This window comes from Balaenoptera ricei, chromosome 2 (genome assembly GCF_028023285.1).
Source record: "Balaenoptera ricei isolate mBalRic1 chromosome 2, mBalRic1.hap2, whole genome shotgun sequence".
Taxonomy (NCBI): Eukaryota; Metazoa; Chordata; class Mammalia; order Artiodactyla; family Balaenopteridae; genus Balaenoptera; species Balaenoptera ricei.
The window spans coordinates 124,590,381-124,616,033 of NC_082640.1; the positions used below are offsets into that span (position 1 = coordinate 124,590,381).

Genomic DNA, 25,653 nt, shown 5'->3' on the forward strand with positions numbered 1-25,653 from the left:
AGCCCTGTTGCTGTGTACTGAAATTTGATGGTTGTCTTGAGGAAAGCAAATGTATAATTGTTTGATTGCAAGCTGAGCTAGCCACTTCTTTCATAGAACGCCATTTTTACATGAATGAACAACAGACATAATCTGTGGTTATTTAGACTTGGGCCTTTGGCAGATATTTTCTCCAAAGTAAATAAAGTGAGCTTGTTACTTTAAGGCAAATAACTAACAGTATTGTAGCCAGTGATGAAATTCCAGCATTCAAGTGAAAACTAGAAGCTTGAATCTCTACCATGAGTTTCACAGTGTTTCAATATTTAACTTTTCTGGTGAGATCAGTATTGATATTAATAAATAAAATGTTTTGATGTTGTATAGTGCAGTGTGTCAACAATGGAAGATCTTCCTAACTGAGTGAACCAATATTCTCTAAGTGACTAATGTATGATGTTACAAAAGCATGTACCAGGATAAGATCGATTCAAAGTCCAAGATAGAATAACAGATTTTAATGTAATAGAGTATGAAAGTTCAGTACTGCTGTTCTAGGATGAAGGAGGAAGAGAAGATATATTTATTTAAAAAAATCATTATTCAATAAAACTTATAGGTTGCAAATAGTAGGTTCATAGAGAGCTGAGTGATTCTGCCATGGGATATAGAGAATGGAGGTGAATATGGGGCAGCATTAGTGTTCTGAAAGGATCTAGGAGGAAGGGCAGTGGATTTATGTTTAAGATAGATTTTGTTTATTTCAGCCCTGTGCCTGGGAGGGAGATAACAAAATGTGTTTTCTTTTCCTTCCTTTTCTACCACATGGCTTTCCTTGAAATTCACGTATAATATGGATTATGTAACCTTTATGGTATCATCTAGCATGGGCTCAGCAAATTTCTCTTAAGAACAAATAGTTTCGGCTTTGTGGGTCATATGGTCTCTGTTGCAACTACTCAGGTCTGCTGTTATAGCACAAAAGCAGTAAATGAATGGGCATGTCTGTGTTCTATTAAAACTTTATTTACACATAGTTGTAAATATGGTTTACGTCATCTGGTCCTAGGACATTAACTACTATTATGGTTTTATTATCATATGGAGATACAGGTTTCAAGCTCTGAACAACTGACTTGGAAATGAATTATTTTTTTAAATGAACTTTAAAAATGCCTCATGCTTGTTAATTTGGGGACTGTCCATATATGTATCAATGCCTTAATTTTCCACTGATTGTCATTGTAAAATTAGTGATTATTTTTTACTAGCACTTTAAATATAATAACTTTATAGGACAGTATATCTTTGGCATTGGAGAATTTAATATTTGACTGACCTGGAAAGTCTTTCACATGTAATTTGTAATTTTGTTCATATATAAACATTTGTCAAATTGAACATGAAGATAGGTGCTGTCCCAATATGGTAGCCACTAGTCACATGTGGTTATTGAGCACTTGTAATGTGGCTAGTCCAAATTGAGATGTGCTGTAAGTAGGAGATACACGCCAAGTTTTAAGACCTAGCATGGCAAAAGGGAATATAAAATATCTTATTAATTTTTAAATATAGATTACATGTTGAATTATAATATTTTAGATATATTGAGTTAAATAAAATATTAACATTAATATCACTTGTTTTTACTTTTTTTAATGTCACTACTAGAAATTTAAAAATTCATATGTGGCCTGCACATATATTTTATATTTCTGCAGTGCTGTTGTAGTTTGCTCCTTTGGCTCAAACTTGGTCTCACATTCACACTCCAGCTTGTTCTAAAAAATATTTTGAGATCCTTACCTCTGAATTGGTTTGGGAGTATAGGCTTGCTTATGACTTCACCGTGTACTATTTTAAATTCTTAAATTTCACTACGTGTGTACAAAGGGAAATAGAGTTGTATTAGAATGGTAGGATTATGGTTGCCACTTACATTGAAATGTCTATAAATTACTTTTTCAAGTTAAAAGTTGTGGGGAGAGGGGTTTTGAATGTAAGCGTATGTTAACCTGATTTTATTTTTGTTTTTGGTATGTAGCTTGTAGACCCTGGAGTTAAAGCATGGACACCCACTAAAGGAAAACAGAACGTGATCATGTTTGTTGGATTGCAAGGGAGTGGTAAAACGACAACATGTTCAAAGGTAAATTATACTTAATTAAAAAAACAAAGTCATGGAGAAGATATGTTTGTATAAATCAAGTTTTACGTTAAAGTCAGGATTTGTAGTATTGTTCCTTTACAATTTTGTGTTGCTTGATGTATCTATTATGTTTTTGTAATAGCTCTTTGTAGGATAAGAGCAAAGAATCCCAGAGTCTTTCTCGTGATAGCTTTTTGCAAGAATGGTAGACTTCTATATAACTATGCTATTTCTTTTACCAAAAAGACTGTTCCTGTCCTTTAAGGAGATGAGGATATGATTTTTGGAGAAGTGAACGTGGAAAGTTTACCTTATCTCCTATGGCTCAAGACTCCCTTTTCACAATGTCTCACCCAGTGTAATACGTATGAATCTTCATTTTGCATATCTTCTTGCTAATTTTAAATTCATTATACCACCCCTTCCTCCATAATTGGGTGCCTCAACTTTGTTACAAGATTTTACTTCACAAGCCTCAACTTTGTATAGTTTAGAAAGAAAAAAGGGGAAAGGATTATTTCTTAGAAGGTTATGTTATTGTTCATTTTTAATTAACGTTAATAACATTTTTTACTATGGTCATTTGTTGCTTGATCGTTTTATATCTTTTGAATGTGACTGTGTGGCACTTAGAATTTAAACTCTTCAGGAAATTTTCTGTATTCAGAATTTAATAATATTACTTTTAGGAGAATATGAGCAGTTTTATTTTACTCCTTAAGTAAATAACAAGTGTAAACAGAAACAATTACATGTATAATAAATTTGTATTTATTGATTTTTAAAATCTTCCTTTCCCAGTTAGCATATTACTACCAGAGGAAAGGTTGGAAGACCTGTTTGATCTGCGCAGACACGTTCAGAGCAGGTATTGTGTTGAAATTTGAAAATTGTTTTCTGAAATTTGTATTTTCAAGTTTGAGGACTCATTAACTCTATTTCTTAGGGGCTTTTGACCAACTAAAACAGAATGCAACCAAAGCGAGAATTCCATTCTATGGAAGGTGGGTTCCAGTTTTTATTTTTATACTCATGTGTCTCACCTTATCTGTCTGACTTTATTTAATGCTATCTGGTCACATTTTAATATATACTTATAAGCTTAAATCCTTTCTGGAACAAAGTAGAGGTATAATTAATACATTGTTATCTTTTATTATTGTAACATGACTCTTCTGACCCAGCCTGATAGATCAGAGCAGATGTTGTTTAGTTTATAATTCTGCCTGTACTTATCATCCTGCCTTGCATGCTTTCCAGCATCCTTCTGCTTCTCTTCCAGTTGTTTAAGACCTATCTGAAGCATTCCTCCAGTCAACACACTGGTGAATTCCATATTGTCTATTTCTTTAGTACATCATCTTTGAAAGTTTGTGTTTGATCATCCTAAAATGCTTTATTCTGATCATTGCTATCCTTCATTTGCTACATTACTGTTCAATTAGGTGGTTTGTATATGTTAAAATGACTAATTAAAAGAATCGAGTCAAGATTGAATTTAGAAGGACTTATATGAGGGAATAGCATTTCTTTTAATGTTATTAATATCAATATAAAAAGGTTATTAATATAGAAGGCTTAAAGAAGCTAAAATTTGAGGTAATTAAATGAATGATATCATTTTGTTGGTCTTTATTTTCTACTTTTTGGCTGGCCAAAAAAACTGGTGAACTTTAGCTATGATATGTTCTTTATTTAAATTCTTTTCCTTTTAGTGTGGTTTTTTTGTTTTGTTATGGTTTGGTTTTGGCCATGCCACATGGCTTGCAGGATCTTACTGTTTCTCTGACCAGGGATTGAACCTGGGCCCTTGGCAGTGAAAGCGTGGAGTCCTAACCACTGGACCACCAAGGAATTCCCTCTTTTAGTTATTTTTTTATGATAATTTCTAGCAAGTAGATTAAAGAATAATGTTAGGAATTTTATTTTTAGGATAAGAACTTTTTCTCACATAGATTTAAAAATCAAGGGATAATAAACAGCTCTACCTTTAGGGTTCACAATTTGCAAATGATATAATTTAGCTGATAATTACTTGAACTATCAGCCAAAGCCAGAGCATTGATTTTTAACCAGTATTCTCAGTACCGTTTATTAAATAATCTCTCCTTTGCTTATGTAAACTTTAAAAACATACTACGTATATGGAGTAAAGTATTAGCGGTCATTGTTTCCTCCAGAAAAGATGAAATGAATGGGGCTGGGGGGAGGACTTGAACTGTATCTCCAATATTAAATTTACATATTAGCATTTATTGGGGGGGTGGTAGATATGTTTGTTATAGTATCATTCTTTTTAAAAGAAACACTATTTTAATTAAAAATTTTAAAGAAGTGAAAGCACTAACGGTTTCACTTCCCAATTATCAGCTTGTAGCATGTCCATCTGTGCTTTTTTCAGTGTCTATATAAACAAATACACAGACATACATAGATAATTTTTAACTGAAATGGACTCTTATGTGCTTTGTACCTTGATTGCTTTGGTAGTGGTTATATATGGGTTGTGTAAATTTGTCAAAGCTCGTTAAAATGAACAATTAAAATAGTGCATTTTTAGTATGTAAACGTACCACTATACAGTTGATTAAAAATGGGATCTTATGACAAGGTAGTTATTACTCTTGGGAGGGAGTGAGGTGCTAATTATGTTGTTTTCTTGATCTGGGTGTGTTTGCTTTGTGAAAATTCACCAAGTTTATAATTGTACAGCTTTTCCACATATATGTTATACTTCATTAAAATGTTTACTTAAAAATGGGATCTTAATAATTCTGGGCAATATACTGTTTAAGATAATTCTTTTTTATGACATCATTGTATTCCATTGTATGCATGTGTATAATTAATCAATCCCCTTCTTATGAACATCTTTGATAATATTTCTTTCCACATTTGTAAGTTTTATTTTAATAGTATCTTTATCTTTTTTTTTTTTTTTTTGCATACGTTGGGTCTTTGTTGCTGCGCACGGACTTTCTCTAGTTGCGGCGATTGGGGGCTACTTTTCGTTGTGGTGTGAGGGCTTTTCATTGCGGTGCACGGGCTTTTCATTGCGGTGGCTTCCCTTGTTGCAGAGCATGGGCTCTAGGCACATGGGCTTCAGTAGTTGTGGTTTGCAGGCTCTAGAGCGCAGGCTAAGTAGTTGTGGTACATGGGCTTAGTTCTCAAACACTGTGCCACCAGGGAAGTCCTTCTTAATCATATTTTTAAATAGCTGGTAATGCTAATTTTTGTCTTCTTTTTCAACATTTATTGCTTCTTTCACCTGCTTATTTTCCTGGGTAAATTTTAGATTTTTTTAATCAAGTTCTAGAAAGAAAAATCTCCCTAAAGTTGTGATTAGAACTACAGTGAAACCAATTAATTTAGGGGAGAACTGACATCTTTACTATACGTGTATAGTTCCATTCAGGAACCTGCTATGTCCTTTTTGTTAAAAAATTTTGTCCTTAAGTATAATCATTTTCTTCATTTAAGGCTCACATATATTCTTATTAAGTGTATTTCTACTTGATTTTTGTTGTTAATTTAGGGGGAAACTTTTTGTTAACATTATATGTCTTTTCATTTGACAGTATTAAACTATATCAAAAGTTGCCACTAATCAAAGGAAGGCAAATTAAAATGAGATCTTTTTTCTTGATTTTCAAGTTCAATAGAGTTTTGGTTTTTTTGTTTTTAATATTTATTTATTTATTTTTTATTTTGGCTGTGCTGGGTCTTAGTTGTGGCACACAGGATCTTCGTTGTGGTGTGCAGGATCTTTTAGTTGCAGCATGTGGACTCTTAGTTTTGGCATGCTGGCTTCTTAGTTGCAGCATGTGGACTTCTTAGTTGTGGCATGTGAACTCTTAGTTATGGCATGCATGTGCGATCCAGTTCCTCGACCAGGGATCGAACCCAGGTGCCCTGTGTTAGGAGGTCAGAGTCTTAGCCAGTGGACCACCAGGGAAGTCCCAAATTAAATAGAGTTTTGAGGATTGTGAAAATGTAGTAAAATAGGAATGAAATTAAAGTTTTGTGACGGACATTTTCCTTTTAAAAACCAAAAGCCTAAATGATCAGACCATTTGATCCAAATTCAACTTGTAAGAGTATGTCATAACAATTTCAAAGAAACAACGTTACTTACTATTCATTTTGGCTATAGTTTTAAGACCAAGAAATTGGAAAACCTTAAACGGCCAACAGTAGGGCATTTATTTAATAAATGATAGCATAGCCATCTGATAGAATGCTATATAACTTAAAAGTCATGTTTTACAAGAATATTTAATGATTTTATAAAATGCTTACAAAAGGATGGCTATCATCAAAAAGAATACAAAAGACAAATGTTGGCGAGGATGTGGAGAAAAGGGAATCCTTGTACACTGTTGGTAAGAATGTGAATTGGTGCAGCCGCTGCGGAAAACAGTATGGAGGTTTCTCAAAAAACTAAAAGTAGAACTACCATATGACCCAGAAGTTCCACTCCTGGGTATACATTCGAAAAAAAACCCCACTAATTCGAAAAGATAATGTACCCCAGTGTTCATAGCAGCATTATTTATAATTGCCAAGATACATCCCCAAACACAGTAAGTTAAACAAAATGAGAAGACAGAGAAATATGCAGCAGATGAAGGAGCAAGGTAAAAACCCACCAGATCAAACAAATGAAGAGGAAATAGGCAGTCTACCTGAAAAAGAATTCAAAGTAATGATAGTAAAGATGACCCAAAATCTTGGAAACAGAATGGAGGAAATACATGAAACGTTTAACAAGGACCTAGAAGAACTAAAGAGCAAACAAACAATGATGAACAACACAATAAATGAAGTTAAAAATTCTCCAGAAGGAATCAATAGCAGAATAACTGAGGCAGAAGAACAGATAAGTGACCTGGAAGATAAAATAGTGGAAATAACTTCCATACAGCAGAATAAAGAAAAAAAAATGAAAAGAATTGAGGACAGTCTCAGAGACCTCTGGGATAACATTAAACACCCTAACATTCGAATTATAGGGGTCCCAGAAGAAGAAGAGAAAAAGGGACTGAGAAAATATTTGAAGAGATTATAGTTGAAAACTTCCCTAACATGGGAAATTAGTCAATCAAGTCCAGGAAGCGCAGAGAGTCCCATACAGAATGAACCCAAGGAGAAACATGCCAAGACACATGTTAATCAAACTATCAAAAATTAAATGCAAAGAAAAAATATTAAAAGCAGCAAGGGAAAATCAACAAATAATATACAAGGGAATCCCTGTAAGGTTAACAGCTGATCTTTCAGCAGAAACTCTGCAAGCCAGAAAGGAGTGGCAGGACATATTTAAAGTGATGAAAGGGAACAACCTACAACCAAGATTACTGTACCCAGCAAGGATCTCATTCAGATTTGACAGAGAAATTAAAACCTTTACAGACAAGCAAAAGTTAAGAGAATTCAGCACCACCAAACCAGCTTTACAACAAATGCTAAAGGAACTTCTCTAGGCAGGAAACACAAGAGAAGGAAATGACCAACAAAAACAAACCCAAAACACTTAAGAAAATGGTAATAGTAACATACATGTCAATAATTACCTTAAATGTAAATGGATTCAATGCTCCAACCAAAACACATAGAGTGGCTGAATGGATGCAAAAACAAGACCCGTATATATACTGTCTACAAGAGACCCACTTCAGACCTAGGGACACATACAGACTGAAAGTGAGGGGATGGAAAAAGATATTCCATGCAAATGGAAATCAAAAGAAAGCTAGAGTAGCAATTCTCAAATCAGACAAAATAGACTTAAAAATGACTATTACAAGAGACAAAGAAGGACACTACATAATGATCAAGGGATCAATCCAAGAAGAAGGTATAACAATTGTAAATATTTATGCACCCAACATAGGAGCCCCTCAATACATAAGGCAAATGCTAACAGCCACAAAAGGAGAAATCGACAGTAACACAATAATAGTAGGGGACTTTAACACCCCACTTTCACCAAAGCACAGATCATCCAAAAGGAAAATAAATAAGGAGACACAAGCTTTAAATGACACATTAGACAAGATGGGCCTAATTGATATTTATAGGACATTCCATCCAAAAACAACAGAATACACTTTCTTCTCAAGTGCTCATGGAACATTCTCCAGGATAGATCATATCTTGGGTCACAAATCAAGCCTTGGTAAATTTAAGAAAATTGAAATCGTGTAAGTATCTTTTCCCACCACAATGCTATGAGACTAGATATCAATTACAGGGAAAAGACTGTAAAGAATACAAACACATGGAGGCTAAACAATATGCTACTAAATAACCAAGAGATCACTGAAGAAATCAAAGAGGAAATCAAAAAATACCTAGAAACAAATGACAATGAAAACACAACGACCCAAAACCTATGGGATGCAGCAAGGGCAGTTCTAAGAGGGAAGTTTAGAGCAATACAATCCTACCTCAAGAAACAAGAAACATCTCAAAGAAACAACCTAACCTTACACCTAAAGCAATTAGAGAAAGAAGAAGAACAACAGCAAAAAACCAAAGTTAGCAGAATGAAAGAAATCATAAAGATCAGATTAGAAATAAATGAAAAAGAAATGAAGGAAACGAGAGCAAAGATCAATAAAATTAAAAGCTGATTCTTTGAGAAGATAAACAAAATTGATAAACCATTAGCCAGACTCATGAAGAAGAAAAGGGAGAAGACTCAAATCACCAGAATTAGAAATGAAAAAGGAGAAGTAACAACTGTTACTGCAGAAATACAAAGGATCATGAGAGATTACTACAAGGAACTATATGCCAATAAAATGGACAACCTGGAAGAAATGGACAAATTCTTAGAAAAGTACCACCTTCCAAGACTGAACCAGGAAGAAATAGAAAATATAAACAGACCAGTCACACAAGCACTGAAATTAAAACTGTGATTAAAAATCTTCCAACAAAGGAACTTCCCTGGTGGCGCAGTGGTTAAAAATCCGCCTGCCAATGCAGGGGACATGGGTTCAAGCCCTGGTCCAGGGAGATCCCACATGCCGCAGAGCAACTAAGCCCGTGCTCCACAACTACTGAGCCTGCACTCTAGAGCTCGCAAGCCACAACTATTGAGCCCACGTGCCGCAACTACTGAAGCCCGTGTGCCTAGAGCCTGTGCTCCACAACAAGAGAAGCCACCGCAATGAGAAGCCCATGCACCGCAACAAAGAGTAGCCCCCGCTCACTGCAACTAGAGAAAGCCTGTGTGCAGCCAAAAATAAATAAATAAATTTATTAAAAAAAAAATCTTCCAACAAACAAAAGTCCAGGACCAGATGGCTTCACAGGCGAATTCTATCAAACATTTAGAGAAGAGCTAACACCTATCCTTCTCAAACTATTCCAAAATATAGCAGAGGGAGGAACAATCCTAAACTCATTCTTCGAGGCCACCATCACCCTGATACCAAAAGCAGACAAAGATGTCACAAAAAAAGAAAACTATAGACCAATATCACTGATGAACATAGATGCAAAAATCCTCAACAAAATACTAGCAAACAGAATCCAACAATACATTAAAAGTATCATACACCATGATCAAGTGGGGTTTAACCCAGGAATGCAAGGATTCTTCAATATACGCAAATCAATCAATGTGATACACCATATTAACAAATTGAAGGATAAAAACCATATGATAATCTCAATAGATGCAGAAAAAGCTTTCGACAAAATTCAACACCCATTTATGATAAAAACTCCCCAGAAGGTAGGCATAGAGGGAACCTCCCTCAACATAATAAAGGCCATATATGACAAACCCACAGCAAACATCATTCTCAATGGTGAAAACCTGAAACCATTTCCTCTAAGATCAGGAACAAGACAAGGTTGCCCACTCACACCACTATTATTCAACATAGTTTTGGAAGTTTTAGCCACGGCAAACAGAGGAGAAAAAGAAATAAAGAATCCAAATTGGAAAAGAAGAAGTAAAACTCTCACTGTTTGCAGATGACATGATACTATACATAGAGAATCCTAAAGATGCTACCAGAAAACTGCTAGAGCTAATCAATGAATTTAGTAAAGTAGCAGGATACAAAATTAATGCACAGAAATCTCTTGCATTCCTATACACTAATGATGAAAAATCTGAAAGAGAAATTAAGGAAACACTCCCATTTACCGTTGCAACAAAAAGAATAAAATACCTAGGAATAAACCCACCTAAGGAGACAAAAGACCTGTATACAGAAAACTATAAGGCACTGATGAAAGAAATTAAAGACAATACAAACAGATGCAGAGATAATACCATGTTCTTGGATTGGAAGAATCAACACTGTGAAAATGACTATAATACCCAAAGCAATCTACAGATTCAGTGCAATTCCTATCAAACTACCAATGGCATTTGTCACAGAACTAGAAGAAAAAATTTCACAATTTATATGGAAACACAAAAGACCCTGAATAGCCAAAGCAATCTTGAGAAAGAAAAACGGAGCTGGAGGAATCAGGCTCCCTGAGTTCACACTGTACTGCAAAGCTACAGTAATCAAGACAGTATGGTACTGGCAGAAGAAACAGAAATATAGATCAGTGGAACAGAATAGAAAGCCCAGAGTTAAACCCACGCACATATGGTCACTTTATCTATGATAAAGGAGGCAAGAATATACAATGGAGAAAAGACAGCCTCTTCAATAAGTGGTGCTGGGAATACTGGACAGCTACATGTAAAAGAATGAAATTAGAACACTTCCTAACACCATACACAAAAATAAACTCAAAATGGATTAAAGACCTAAATGTAAGACCAGACACTATCAAACTCTTAGAGGAAAACATAGGCATAACACTCTATGACATAAATCACAGCAAGATCCTATTTGACCCATCTCCTAGAGAAATGGAAATAAAAACAAAAATAAACAAATGGGACCTAATGAAACTTAAAAGCTTTTCACAGCAAAGGACACCATAAAGGAGGTGAAAAGACAACCCTCAGAATGGGAGAAAATACTTGCAAACGAAGCAATGGATAAAGGATTAATCTCCAAAACATACAAACAGCTCATGGAGCTCAATATCAAAAAAACAAACAATCCAATCAAAAAATGGGCAGAAGACCTAAAAAGACATTTCTCCAAAGAAGATATACAGATTGCCAACAAACATATGAAAGGATGCTCAACGTTTCTAATCATTAGAGAAATGCAAATCAAAACTACAATGAGGTATCACCTCACACCGGTCAGAATGGCCATCATCAAAAAATCTACAATCAATGCTTGAGAGGCAGTGGAGAAAAGGGAACGCTTCTGCACTCTTGGTGGGAATGTAAATTGATACAGCCACTATGGAGAACAGTATGGAGGTTCCTTAAAAAACTAAAAATAGAACTACCATATGACCCATCAATCCCACTACTGGGCATATACCCTGAGAAAACCATAATTCAAAAAGACACATGTACTCCAGTGTTCATTGTAGCACTGTTTACAGTAGCCAGGACATGGAAGCAAACTAAGTGTCCATCGACAGATGAATCGATAAAGAAGATGTGGCACATATATACAATGGAATGTTACTCAGCCTTAAAAAGAAACGAAATTGAGTTATTTGTAGTGAGGTGAATGGACTTAGAGTCTGTCATACAGAGTGAGGTAACTCAGAAAGAGAAAAACAAATACCGTATGCTAACACAGATACATGGAATCTAAAAAAAAAAAGGTTCTGATGAACCTAGGGGCAGGACAGGAATAAAGACGCAGACGTGGAGAATGGACTTGAGGACATGGGGCGGGGGAAGGGTAAGCTGGGACGAAGTGAGAGAGTGGCATTGACATATATACACTACCAAATGTAAAATAGCTAGTGGGAAGCAGCTGCATAGCACAGGGAGATCAGCTCCGTGTTTTGTGACCACCTAGATGGGTGGGATAGGGAGGGTGGGAGGGAGACGCAAGAGGGAGGGGATATGGGGATATATGTATATGTATAGCTGATTCACTTTGCTATACAGCAGAAACTAACACAACATTGTAAAGCAATTATACTCCAATAAAGATGTTTAAAAAAATGCTTATAAGAGGGTGTTAAGTGGGAAAGTATGTTTAAAACACTATGTAATACAAGTTCAGTTATTAAAGAAAATGTAAAAAAAGTTGAGGGATTCACAGCTCATTCAGAAAAGATACGCAGCAGAATCATACAGGATTTCTGGCTTCCCTGGTGGCACAGTGTTTAAGAATCCGCCTGCCAATGCAGGGGACATGGTTTCGAGCCCTGGTCTGGGAAGATCCCATATACCACGGAGCAACTAAGCCCGTGCACCACAACTGCTGAAGCCCGTGCACCACAACTGCTGAAGCCCGTGTGCCACAACTACTGAACCCTGCATGCCTAGAGCCCGTGCTCTGCAACAAGAGAAGCCACCACAATGAGAAGCCCGCGCACCGAAACGAAGAGTAGTCCCCGCTCACTGCAACTAGAGAAAGCCTGCGTATAGCAACCAAGACCCAACGCAGCCAATAATAAATAAATAAATAAATTTATTAAAAAGAAAAAAGAATCATACAGGATTTTGTAATTGGAAAACTGGTTACTGCTTCATGCTGCTCTAGAAGTGGGTTGTTATATTTAATACGTATTAGATTTTATAATTCTAAATTGACATTGTGATCATTATGACTTTTTCAGAGTAGATTAAGTGTGCACTAACAATTTCCAAATTTTTTGTATTTGGAAGTTTTGCTGCTAAGTCATTTTTCCATGTTAAATAGCTATACAGAAATGGATCCTGTCATCATTGCCTCTGAAGGAGTGGAGAAATTCAAAAATGAAAATTTTGAAATTATTATTGTTGATACAAGTGGCCGCCATAAACAAGAAGACTCTTTGTTTGAAGAAATGCTTCAAGTTGCTAATGCTATAGTAAGTAGCTTAATTTAACAACATTATTAAGACTTTGGTTAAATTAATTATAAACGCTGATTGAGTTTATGAACCATATAAATTATTTTTTGCCTATAAGACAGATTCCAAGTAATTTATTTTTATTTTGGGCTCCTTTATCTGTATGATAAGGACTTAATCTTCTGTACATTAATATGAAATTTTCATGAGTATTGAAATGTTTCCTTTCTCACTTAATCATCTTATTAGTATGTATAAGAAAAAGTAACAAGCAAAAAAAATGAGAATTAGCCTTTAATAGCTGTTGAATTTCCTTTCTGTAAATTATTTAAATTAAATTAAAAACATTTGCTTTAGGTGAATTTTGAAAGACTTTTAAAATGAAGCATTTAAAAATATTAATCATCATTTAGTGTCTCTTTAAAATTGTGATGGAAATAACTTGGGAAGAAGAAGTGGTTTATAGGTAATCTATAGCACATATTATGAACCCATGTTTTGCCATTGAGGTGTTGGCAGTAATTCTTTGGTTAATGATTAATACTAATACGTTGTTTTGTTTTGTTTAGCTGTGCCATTATTTTGACCTAGGTGAACAGACCTAAGGGAAATATCCTCATCTGTCCTTTATTTTGGTTTCAGCGCACACTCTTCTACTTTTTTTCTCTGATTTACTTTTGCTATTCCATTTGTCTAGAGTGTGATTCCTCTAGATCGTTGCTTAACTTTTTCCTCTTTATTCAGGCCTCAGCTCAAATGTTACCTCCAGACAGGTCTTCCCTGACCACCCTACAAAAAGAAGCCTCCCACACCTCAAAACTGATTTTCTCTGTTCCATTTTAATTGTTGTACATCTGAAATATTTATTTGCCTATTTTTTTAATCTGTCTCCAGTGACTAGAATGTAGGCCCCACAAGGACAAGGATTTTCTTATTCATCTCTTTGACTGAGGACATAAATGGTGCCCAATACATAGTAAATCAGTAAATACTGATTGATTGAATAATTATAATAAATACTTTTTATAGCTTCTAATGATGAAATTTGCTTAAGGTCAGTAAAAATATATATCTTTTCTATTTAAATTTTCTAGCAACCCGATAACATTGTTTATGTGATGGATGCCTCCATTGGGCAGGCTTGTGAAGCCCAGGCTAAGGCTTTTAAAGATAAAGTAGATGTAGCCTCAGTAATAGTGACAAAACTTGATGGTCATGCTAAAGGAGGTGGTGCACTCAGTGCGTAAGTATCATTGATGTTATTGTCCTGTGTCTTGGGCTTAGTGTGTGTGTGTGTGTGTGTGTGTGTGTGTGTGTGTGTATTTATGGCTTTCTTATTAATCATTTAAAATATATTCCAATATATTCCAATATGTTTAATCATTTAAAATATATTCCAACAGAATTTTGGAGTACCTCTGATGTAGTTCTCTTTTAGCTAGTGAAAAGAAACTTGAGCTATGTACCTTTGTCTAATTACCTTTGAAATCTTCTAGAAATTTGTTTTCCTTTTTGAGGTTATTTTGTGTTTTCTTTTTCTTTGCAGAGTTGCTGCCACAAAAAGTCCAATTATTTTCATTGGTACAGGGGAACATATAGATGACTTTGAACCTTTCAAAACACAGCCTTTCATCAGCAAACTTCTTGGTGTGTACAGTGGTGGGGATATAGAAAAATCTTCAAGAAATAGTGTGAATTTTTAGGACAGATTAGGATTTTAATTCTGCCCTCTCACTAACTAGCTCAGGAAAATCATTTTCTTCTATGATTTATCTTCTTTACCTGCAAAATAAGGATGGTGGTTATCTGCTTCCTGTAGCTAGAGTGGTAAAATGAGCTATTAGATGGAAAGTTCCTTGGAAAAGTTTTAGAGCTCAATACCAGAAGCATGTTGTTGTAGTAATAGCAGTGATAATGGCAGCAAAACTTTCATAATGTCTCCAGGTGTTCGAGAGCATGGAATTTGGAATTAAACCCCGGGCCTCAGTTCCTGCTTTGTCACTTAACCTCTAGCTTCAATTTTTCACCTGTGAAGTGCAGTAGAAATATCTGAGCTGCCTATCTCACAGGCTTATTATGTATGTGCATGCATTTTGCATAATGTAAAACAGATACACTATTAGTTATTAATTTTACTTTTTTGGGTCTTATAGGTATGGGTGACATTGAAGGACTGATAGATAAAGTCAACGAGTTGAAGTTGGATGACAATGAAGCACTTATAGAGAAGTTGAAACATGGTATATGAGTAGCAAAAAGCATTTGATCTCAGATGACTTACCTGGATTTCTTTTGATAAAGCTATAATTTGTTTGAAATGATACGTCCATTAAAGTCAATTCTTCAAATGTTTACTGTTTTAGATTTATATACAAATCATTTTAAATCTCAGGCATCTAAGCAATTGTAGAATGGAGTGTTTTTATTTTCTTTCTTGTAATCAAATTGCATTAAGATTAAAATTGAAGCTTTCATTGGGTTCCTTGGAGTAAAACAGGTTAAAAGTACGTTAGAATACTCTCTTCTGATTTGTTTGTTTACTTATAAATTTTATATTTATATGTAATAAAACATATAAAAAGAAATTTAAAAGAATGAGATTAATTACCCACACATGGTTTTCTTTACTCACATTGAAGACAACTCCTACTGAAACGTGATTAAGAGCTCAAGTTTTTTAACCTAACATGTGACTTTTTCAAATTACTTAACCTCGGACTACCCTGGTGGTCCAGTGGTTAAGACTCCACGCTTCCACTGCAGGGGGTGTGAGTTCGATCCCTGGTCTGGGAAGTTCCACATGCCGCGGAGTGAAGCCAAATTAATTAATTAATTAATTAAATTGAAAAAAAATCATGTTCAAATTACTTAACCTCAATTTTCTTATGTGTAAAAAGTAGATAATACTAAGTATCTTCTTCATAGAGTTGTGAAGATTAAATTAGCTGATATATGTAAAATGTCCAGCATGTGAGAAGCATTTAACATATTACTGACGATTTCTGTTTTTCTCAAAATGATATTACTCTTAATTTCCATGGCCGCATACTATCCTGCCTCTTTGCTCCTTCTCATTCATCTTGTCAGGTGCCTATGCCTTTACTTCTCAAATGTTGATGTTTTCCAGGGATCATTCTAGGCCTTCTTCTTTCTCTGGAGCTTCAGGCTCATATCTGTATGTTTCGATGCTTAGATCTTCCTTAGACGTTTAGTTCAGTTTATCCTTGTCTTCCCACCCTAACCTCCCACCCCAATGTTATCATCTATGAATTTAACATCATTGTCTTGTTGCCAAAGTCAGAAACTTGGATGTTGTCATCAACTCATCTCTTCCTCACTCTGCCCAGTCCTTTTCCCATCAGTCGTTAGTCCTAGTGATTCTACCTCCTAATTATCTCCATTCCATCCCCTACTTTCCAGCAACTATGCAAGTTCATCTCTTATCTAGATTGTTTATTCTAAGTCTTTTAACAGATATTCCAGTTTTTTGGACTCTTCCCCTTGGATCAGTTTTTTATACTTCAGCTGAAATGATCTTTCAGAAATGCAAATTTGATCCTATTACCTTTCTTAAAATCTTTCAGTAGCTTCCCATTTCCCTTAGAGTATTTTTGAATGACTCCACTATCTAACCCACATCTTCCGAGTCGTGTTTTGACACTGTTGTTTTTAGCATTCTGTGTGCTGGTCATGCTGAATTTCTGTCAGTTTCTCAGATGTACGCTGCTGTCTCTGCCTTTGCCCTTGCTGGTCCCTCTGCCTGTTAGATAGTTATCCTCTCTTCTTCCTACTTCTGTGCTTCTTTATCCCAGCCAAACTGGCTAACTCCTACTCATACTTCAAGTCTTTCCTTAAATGTGCTTCAGGGACATTCTACCTTATCCTTAGACTAAGTTAGAACCCCCTACTGTATGTTTCCATTGGATCCTGTAATTGCTGTATGAGTCATCACAATGATTTGATGTCTGTCTTCCCTGCTGGAAAGTGAAGGTAGGTTTCATAGCTGTGTTCTTCCTCTTTTATGTTCACAGTACCTAGTACAATTTCTGGCACTTAGTAAGTCTTTAGTAAATATTTGTTGAATGAATGAATCTATCCTTTATTGCCTGATTCTTTCCCCCTGCCTTCCTCTATCATAAATAGCCCAACCACTGCTTCTACTACGACACTAAACTGGGTAATATATTCCTAGTCAGTCTGCTTTCTGACTCCTAGGTCTCTATATCTCTGCATTTTGCTTCTGCTTCTAACATTCTACTCATTTCTGATATCACCAAGGGCCTCCTAATTTCCAAATGGAGTGACCTTTCTCTTTCCTCTTGGCTCCCAATATTTAACAGTGTTATCTGCCTTTTATATTTTCAAACTCTTCACTTGGGTTCCATGACAGTGGATTTCTTATGTTTATCATAGCTTCAATTGTCATTTCTGTAATATGTATTTTAGCCTTAACCTTCTCTACCACTGTTTTATTCTGCATTTCTAGCTGCCGGCTATAACATTTCTTTTAAGATACTGTACTGCTACTTCAAATTCAGAATGCCTAAAACCAAACACCATTTTTGTTTATATCTTAGGACAAAAATAGAAAATAATCTTTCTCCTTTGTCTTGTTCTTTCTGTTTTTCTTCTTAACTGAATTTACATAATAATGAAATGCTCACATTCTAAGAATATCATTCAATCAACTTTGACAAATGCACAATAATCTACACTCCATCAGGAAAGAGAACATTTCCATTACTCTAGAAAGTTTGCTTATTCCCCTTCACAGTAAATACTTCATATTATAGGAATCCTAGAGTGTATCTTTTTTTCCCACATGGTTTCTTTGACTCAGCATAATATTTTTAATATTCATCCAGGTGGTTGTACTCACCTGTAGCCTGTTCTTTTATTTATTTATTTATTTATTTATTTTATTTATTTACTTTTGGCTGCGTTGGGTCTTCGTTACTGCACACGGGCTTTCTCTAGTTGTGGTGAGAGGGGGCTACTCTTCGTGACAGTGCATGGGCTTCTCATTGCGCTGGCTTCTCATTGCAGAGCACGGGCTTTACACGCATGGGCTTCAGTAGTTGCGGCCCGTGGGCTCAGTAGTTGTGGCTCGCAGGCTCTAGAGCGCAGGCTCAGTAGTTGTGGCGCTTGGGCTCAGTTGCTCCGCGGCATGTGGGATCTTCCCGGACCAGGAAGATCCTGGTCCGGGAAGACCAATGCAGATTCCTTCCTGCATTGGCAGGTGGATTCTTAACCACTGTGCCACCAGGGAAGCCCATAGCCTGTTCTTTTATTGCTGAGAGTAGTATTTCATCCAGAGTCTATCCATTTTCCAGTTCATGGACAGCTAAGCTGTGTAAGAAACTCCAAATAATCTTCTAAAGTGCTTTTGCCCATTTTACAATTCTCATCAGCAGTATATGAGAGTTCTGCTTGTTCTACATTCTCTTTAACTTTTGGTGTTGTCAGACTTTTTAATTTCAGTTGTCCTAGTAGGTATAGTTTGTCTCCTTTGTTTTCACATTTCCTGTATTTATGTCCATTTTCTCTGATAGAATATGAGCTTCTCTAGGATAGGATCTGTCTGTCTCCGCTGTATTCATCCTGTGATCTTGTGTGTAGTAACTGCTCAGTGAATATTTATTGATTGGATATTTTATAAGTGTGCTTCAAGATGAACCCATGATTAAGGAAAATATTAGTTTTATTGACTGGAAATGTTCATTCTCTAATATATCTGCATCATTTATATTGTATTTCAGGTCAGTTTACGTTGCGAGACATGTATGAACAATTTCAAAATATCATGAAAATGGGCCCCTTCAGTCAGATCTTGGTTAGTTATACTAAAAAGTTTTTTTCTAACCTCTTTTGTTTCTGTTAAAATTTCTAAGAACAGATATACTTGCTTTAATTATTTTAATATTTGGGTAAAAATAGATACTTTTAAAACTTAGTATCAACATTAAAGCCATTAGTTAAATGTGAACATTCTGAACAATTAATCTCAAGCTATTATTGATTTTATGTTTAATATATCTTTTAGGGGATGATCCCTGGTTTCGGAACAGATTTTATGAGCAAAGGAAATGAGCAAGAGTCAATGGCAAGGCTAAAGAAATTAATGACAATAATGGATAGTATGAATGATCAAGGTAAGTTGGTAGATTATTTGACTTGGAGGGCAATGTTCTGAATATCAGCAAGTTGAGAGTTTAACTGTGTTCTTGTGGACAAGATGGGGAAAATTTAGACTGAAAGATTATTGTTAGGGAGATTTCTAGCTGCTTGAAAGCTCTTGCTCAAAGGGTTGTGATTACTGGGTTGACCTCCTCATTGAGAGAAATGTCTAGTATAGGGCTTCTCCAAATGAGTTCTGTGGAGAGAACACAAGTTCTTTATGGTGTTGATAGAAATAACTTAAAAGGGGAGTTCTGTAGTCAAATAAATTTGGGGGAATGGTGAGTTTAAAAAAAAAAAACTAGTAAGTTTATTTATTGTATGTCTCCTCAGAGCTCTAATATGCTAACATGAATTGGGAATCTGTAAGAGAGAGATAGTTTATGCAGTGTTTACCAGCTTACTTTGCTCTGTAACTCTCAAGGTTTCGGTCTTCTCAAGTACACTGCTCTATCTCTAATCCTACATTATCCCTCTCTCCTGTACTTTCAGGTCCTCAGCCCATGAACATTTCTAGACCCATGACCTCTTTATCTTTTTCCCAGTTTTTTTAGCACCCTTTCTGATTCAACCCAGCAGGCATGCCAAACATTTATCACCCTTTTGTAGGCCTTCTACTCTTGATCTCTGTTCTTATTTACAAAGAAATACAGGCTTTGGGCATTGAATTCTTTCAGCCTTTGGCTGATTTACCTATGAGATTGTGACAGCCACAAACCATTCTTAAAGCTTTTTCAAGGACCTCTCTCCATCAGTAAAATCCTCTCCTATATCTGCAGTCTCTCCTTACCTACTGACTTTTTTCCCCCATCAATATATAAACATTCTTTCTTAAGTTCACAATTTCACATTTTCTAGACTTTACTTCTCCCGCATGCTTTTACTCTATCTCTCTTTTCAGTCAGGCTTCTTAAAAGAATGGTTTATGTTCCCAAACTACTGAAATCTCTCCCCACCATTACTGTGAAATAAATCATATAAAGATTTTCAGTAACCTTCTACTGGTCTACTCTAATGGATACTCTTCAGTTTTTTTCTTGACCTTTATAACATTGGATGTTAATCACCTTTTTTTCTTGGTTTCCATTATACCATCTCCCCATTTTACCCTTACCTTTCTTGGTTTTTTTTGTTTGTTTGTTTTTTTGTTTTGTTTTGTTTGTTTGTTTGTGTTTTTGGCTGTGCTGTGTGGCTTGCAGGATCTCAGTTCCCAGATCAGGGATTGAACCGGGGCCATGGCAGTGAAAGCCCTGAATCCTAACCACTAGGCCACCAGGGAACTACACATACCTTTCTTGTTCACTTAGTCTCTTTCACTGGTCTCATCCTCACCCAACCTCTTAAATGAATATATGCTACAGGGTTCTGTCCTCAGCTAATGTTTCTTATCATTCTGCTCAGTTTTGAATAATTTATCCACATCTATGCTTTGTCTACTGCCTGATTATTTTTTGTAGTCTCTACATCTTTCCTGATCTCTAGGCCTTCATAGTAACCCAAATAATGTTCCTCTCTCATCTCTGTATCTTCAACACTATTAAAAGTTTTGCATGTAGAATTAATAACTGCAGCTGTATCTAGAGTGTTTATTCTGCCCTAGGTACTGTCCTGAGCACTTTACATATTTTAACCCACAACAACTCTTAAGGGACAATTCTGGGGTCAAAATCCAATCTAGCTGTTACAGATTAGGATACAGGGAAGTTGAGTAATCTGCCAAAGGTCACTAGTTAGGGAATGGAGAGGCTGGGCTTCTGGCTTGAGAGTCTATACTCTGGATCACTTCCTGTCTAGGTGCTCACTGAATGGTGGACAGACATCTCTATTACATGTCTGAGAGTTTTCTGAGGTACATCAGGTCAAAAATGTAGTGCTTCTGCTTTGGTGAGTGACACTTCCATCTATCTATTCAGTCACCCAAGCTAGAAACTGGGGTCAACTTAGATTTACTATCTAGTCATTCTATTGATCATGGGTATAGAGGTATTGAGATGCCTAACTTTTCTCCTTTCAGTTGTGTCAGTTTTGCTTCGTGTATTTTGAAGCTCTTTTGTTGGGTGCATACACATTTAGGATTGTTATGTCTTCTTAGTGAATTGACCTGACCCTTTTATCATTATGTATGTAATGTTCTCCTTTGTCCTGCTCCACTTTATCTGATACTAATGCAACCACTCCAGCTTTCTTTTAATTAGTTGTTTGTATTGTATATCTTTTTCTATCCTTTTACCTTTAACCTACCTGTATCATTATATTTGAAGTGAGTTTCATATTAACAACATGTTATGTTTTTTCTTTTTTAATAATTCTGATAATCTTTTAACTGATATATTATTCATATATTAGGATTTAGTTCTGCCATTTTATCTTTTGTTCTGTTTGTTCACTCTGATTTTTTTTCTTCTGTTTTCTCTTTTCTACTTTCCTATGGATTGTTTGAACATTATTTATTATTCTATTTTAATGTATCTGTATGTTTTTGAGTTTGTTTCTTTGAGTAGCTTTCTTAGTGGTTGCTCTAGGTATTACAATATATATACATATTTAACTTATCTCAGTCCATTTGTATCAGTATTTCATCACTTCAGGTACAGTATAGAAACCTTAACATCACCTTAGACTTAGTGAGTTATACTTCCTAAATATTTCTCATATCTTCTCTCTCCTCTTTGTCTCTATATCCCCTGAATTAGTTCATACACTCATCATTCCTTACCTGGATTGCTACAGTAGCCTCCTGACATTTCCCTTTCTCTTTTTTCACTCCTCTTTTAATCTGCCTTCCTCACTGCCACAAGAATAATCTTTCTAAACATAACGGTTCTGGGATCGAAATCTTTCAGTGGCTCTACGTTGTCCTCGTGATGAATTCCCAACTCCTAAGCCTGGTGTACAAGTTCTGTTATAATTTTGTCCTTACTTACTTGTATAACCTCTTAAATCTCTCAGCTCTTATCCATGCTTTGTTCCTTCTACACAAAACTGTTTTCATTTATTCTAGGAATCCATGTTCTGCTTCCTAGAATATCCCTTGCTCCTTTCTCTCCTTTACTTATACTTGTCCTTCAGGACTACACAGTTAAAGAGAAACCACCAGCACGGAGCCTTTCCTGACTTCCTTTCTTCTTTGAATTATGTCCCCTTCTGCTTTTTGCTTAACTGTGTCCTGTTGCTTGCCAGGATGTGCTGTTATTCGCTGTCTTCTTTCTCTCACTCCATTTGAGCTCTTGGAAGGAATATGATACACATTTCTAAATGTTTTATCATGAAGATGTGGCTTAAAAGCTGCATTTATGAAATGGATTTAGAGGTTTTAACGGACTATAAGTTTATTATGAGATAATTTGATCTTTATTTGTATTACATGAGTAATTAGTCTTCCCCTGGATTTCAGTTCACTTCTGGACAATATGCTTAGAGGGCATAGACAAATTAGAAAATGTAGTTAGGAAATCAGCATGGTAAATGGGGTGCTAAACCATGTTATAAGAGGAACAGTCAAAAGAGTTGGATATTTGTCACCTGGAGAAAATTCACAGGAGTCATCATGGCTCTCAAATAATTTGAAAGCCTTATTCTTTGTGCCTGGCAAGGAGACATGTATGCAAAATAGGAAGGAATGTCAGGCAAACATATTTCATTTTAATATGTGAAAAGATTTTCCATAATTACAGATATTAGAATGGCATAGATTGACTTATTTTGGATAGTGGGTCATCTCTCCTGGAGTCGTTAAATCAAAGTTAGGTGATCACTTATTGGGGGATATTGTGGAGAGAATGCAAACATAATAGAAATTTTGTTCCTGAGATTGCATGCAACTAATGCCATAAGAAATGTACCTCGTATTCTAAGAGTTATCAAAACACTGGAAGGAATTAACTCATTCTTTATGTTACAGAAAGCATTAAAAGACTAGTAGTAATTACTTGATTATATAGGAAATATACAATTATTCTGTTGATTATAGATAGAACCTACCTACTTCTACTTGCTTATATGCCTAAATTTATGATTTAAAGGATAATAGTTATTTAGAGCTAAGGTGAGCACTTTTGTTCCTTTTTGAAATATACCTTATACCTCTGGCATATACTCTGAGGAGCAGTTGGATATGAGATATAGAAAGGGTGGACAAAGAAAATTTTTTCAAAGAAAAATTTTCAGAATGTTCTATTTTACTTAAACTGTAGGGTGAGTAGATGCGTATTTGTTTTATTGTTTTTATAGCTTATGGATATTATAAATATTCTTTTGAATATATTCCCTGCTTATTTTTTAAAAACCAGATGCAGACACACAGCAGATGATAACAACATTTGTTAAATCTGGTTGGTGGTTTGACCACTGTATTTTCTGTGTGTAAGATATTTGCATGTAACTGCTTTGACAATGAACGTTAATTGTGTGTACGAGAAAGTTATTGACCCTTGCCTACAGAACTTGACAGTACTGATGGTGCCAAGGTTTTCAGTAAGCAACCAGGAAGAATCCAAAGAGTAGCAAGAGGATCAGGTGTGTCAACGAGAGATGTACAAGAACTTTTGACACAATATACCAAATTTGCACAGATGGTAAAAAAGATGGGAGGTATCAAAGGACTTTTCAAAGGTAAGAAAAATAACAAGCTCATCATTAGTTGACACACCGAAAGGAAAGAAGGAGGTTGAGAAACTAAAAATTAAAGCCAGGGAGTACTGCCAGTATTAGAAAATATACTGCTGAATTTCATGTTATATTCAAGTACTTCCAGGATTTATAGTGCAATCTGTGATTTATCTGTTTTCTGATTCAAGGTAATAAATGCTAATATTTAAAAAAATCACACTTAATGACTTTATTTTTGTGACGTTATAGTATATATTAAAGAAAATTTAGAGAATATAAGGAAATATAAGAAAAAAATTTAAAACACCCATTACCTTTACTCCCCAGAGAATCCCATGGGTCTTATTGCAAATAACATTTGATATAACTAGTGTTTTTTCTTTTCAAACATCATGACTTTTTTTCCATATTGTCAGATATTCTTCAGAATATAACTTTTAACCACTGAGTACTATTCCAGTTACGCATGTATCTTTGTTTAGCACAATGCATCTTTGTTGGATGTTTAGGCTGATTTCATATCAGTATCAGTTTCTGTGCAGTCTTCTGTGAGGCCAGGGATTTTGTCTGTTTTGATCAGAAATATAGTAGATGCAGAATAAATTTTGTAATAATTCAGTATTTCCAGTTTAATGGTCAAATGTTTTTCAATGTTTTTTCGATTACTCACGTTTAACATTTCTTCGTACATTTATTGGTTTGAATTTTCTTGGTGAATCCCCTCTTACTTAGGTTACTTGTCCATTTGTTTTATTTTTTTCCTTATTGCTTTGTAATAACTCTTTAAAATTCTTGGACTATATCTGCAAATAGTTTTCCCAAAATTTCATTTGCCTTTCATTTTTATTTATATTTTTAATTAAAAATGAAGTTTTTATTTTTTAAAATTAATTAACTAATTTATTTATTTGGCTGCATCAGGTCTTAGTTGCGGTATGCGGGATCTTCGTTGAAGCACGCGGGGTCTTTCATTGCAGCACGCAGTCTCTTTGTTGTGGCGCGCGGACTCGAGAGCACGCAGCCTCAGTAGTTGCAGCGTGCAGGCTTAGTTGCTCCGCAGCATGTGGGATCTTAGTTCCCCGACCAGGGATCAAACCCACATCCCCTGCCTTGGAAGGCGGATTCTTAACCACTGGACCACCAAGGAAGTGCCTGTAGTTTTCATTTTTAATGCAGCCAGGCCTTTTAGTTTGGTTTCTTTTATACTCATAAAAGCCTTCCCCATGTTGATATCACAGTAGTCACCTATATTTTCTTCTACTTGTTGTTGGTTTTTTTTTAGGTTTTACTCTTTATCCCACCTAGAATTTATTTTGCTGTGTATTGTCTAAGGTAAAAAGATAAGTTTGTTTTTCCAAAGGGTTAAAATCAACTGTCCTAGCCCTCTCTTTAAAGTTTTTTTCTATATCATAAACACTATTAAGATGAATTATTTAAGAAATACTGATTAGGCAAACTCCAAAGATGAATAATACCACTGAATAGCTTTCTAAAAAAGATGGGTATTTACATAAGTTTTTATCACGTTTTGTCTTTGACAGTTTCCTTATTTTCCTTGCCTGCTATATCCTATTTTCTTTTTTGTGACAAGGGAGAAAAGTTAGGCAAACAAATTTAAAATTGGTTATAATTCCTAACGTCACATACTATTTCAGATAGTGATTTATAAACACATTAAGTCAGTTTAACATCTTTCCCAAATGACCCTGACTGTTCTTGATAGAACTACTGCAGATCTGTTGGTCAGATCTTGTCTAAGCATTAACTGCTCAATAAAGACACAACCAAGGTGAAGTGGGCAGTGGATATGGTACACGTCTTTGTCACACCAAAGTCTT

The 25,653-nt window shown here is 35.4% G+C and overlaps 1 protein-coding gene across 3 annotated transcripts in view; it reads left to right on the forward strand.

The window, feature by feature from the left end:
- LOC132359669 (signal recognition particle subunit SRP54) overlaps positions 1–25,653 on the forward strand; it is a 77,972-nt gene that overhangs the window by 14,964 nt on the left and 37,355 nt on the right. For all 3 annotated transcript variants that reach the window (XM_059914094.1, XM_059914090.1, XM_059914091.1), the window contains 10 exons: positions 2,024–2,128; positions 2,930–2,996; positions 3,075–3,132; positions 12,898–13,048; positions 14,125–14,273; positions 14,577–14,677; positions 15,184–15,270; positions 18,790–18,863; positions 19,074–19,182; positions 23,648–23,818. In XM_059914094.1, coding sequence (XP_059770077.1) covers positions 2,024–2,128; positions 2,930–2,996; positions 3,075–3,132; positions 12,898–13,048; positions 14,125–14,273; positions 14,577–14,677; positions 15,184–15,270; positions 18,790–18,863; positions 19,074–19,182; positions 23,648–23,818 — 1,072 coding nt within the window. The remainder of the gene's footprint in view (positions 1–2,023; positions 2,129–2,929; positions 2,997–3,074; positions 3,133–12,897; positions 13,049–14,124; positions 14,274–14,576; positions 14,678–15,183; positions 15,271–18,789; positions 18,864–19,073; positions 19,183–23,647; positions 23,819–25,653) is intronic.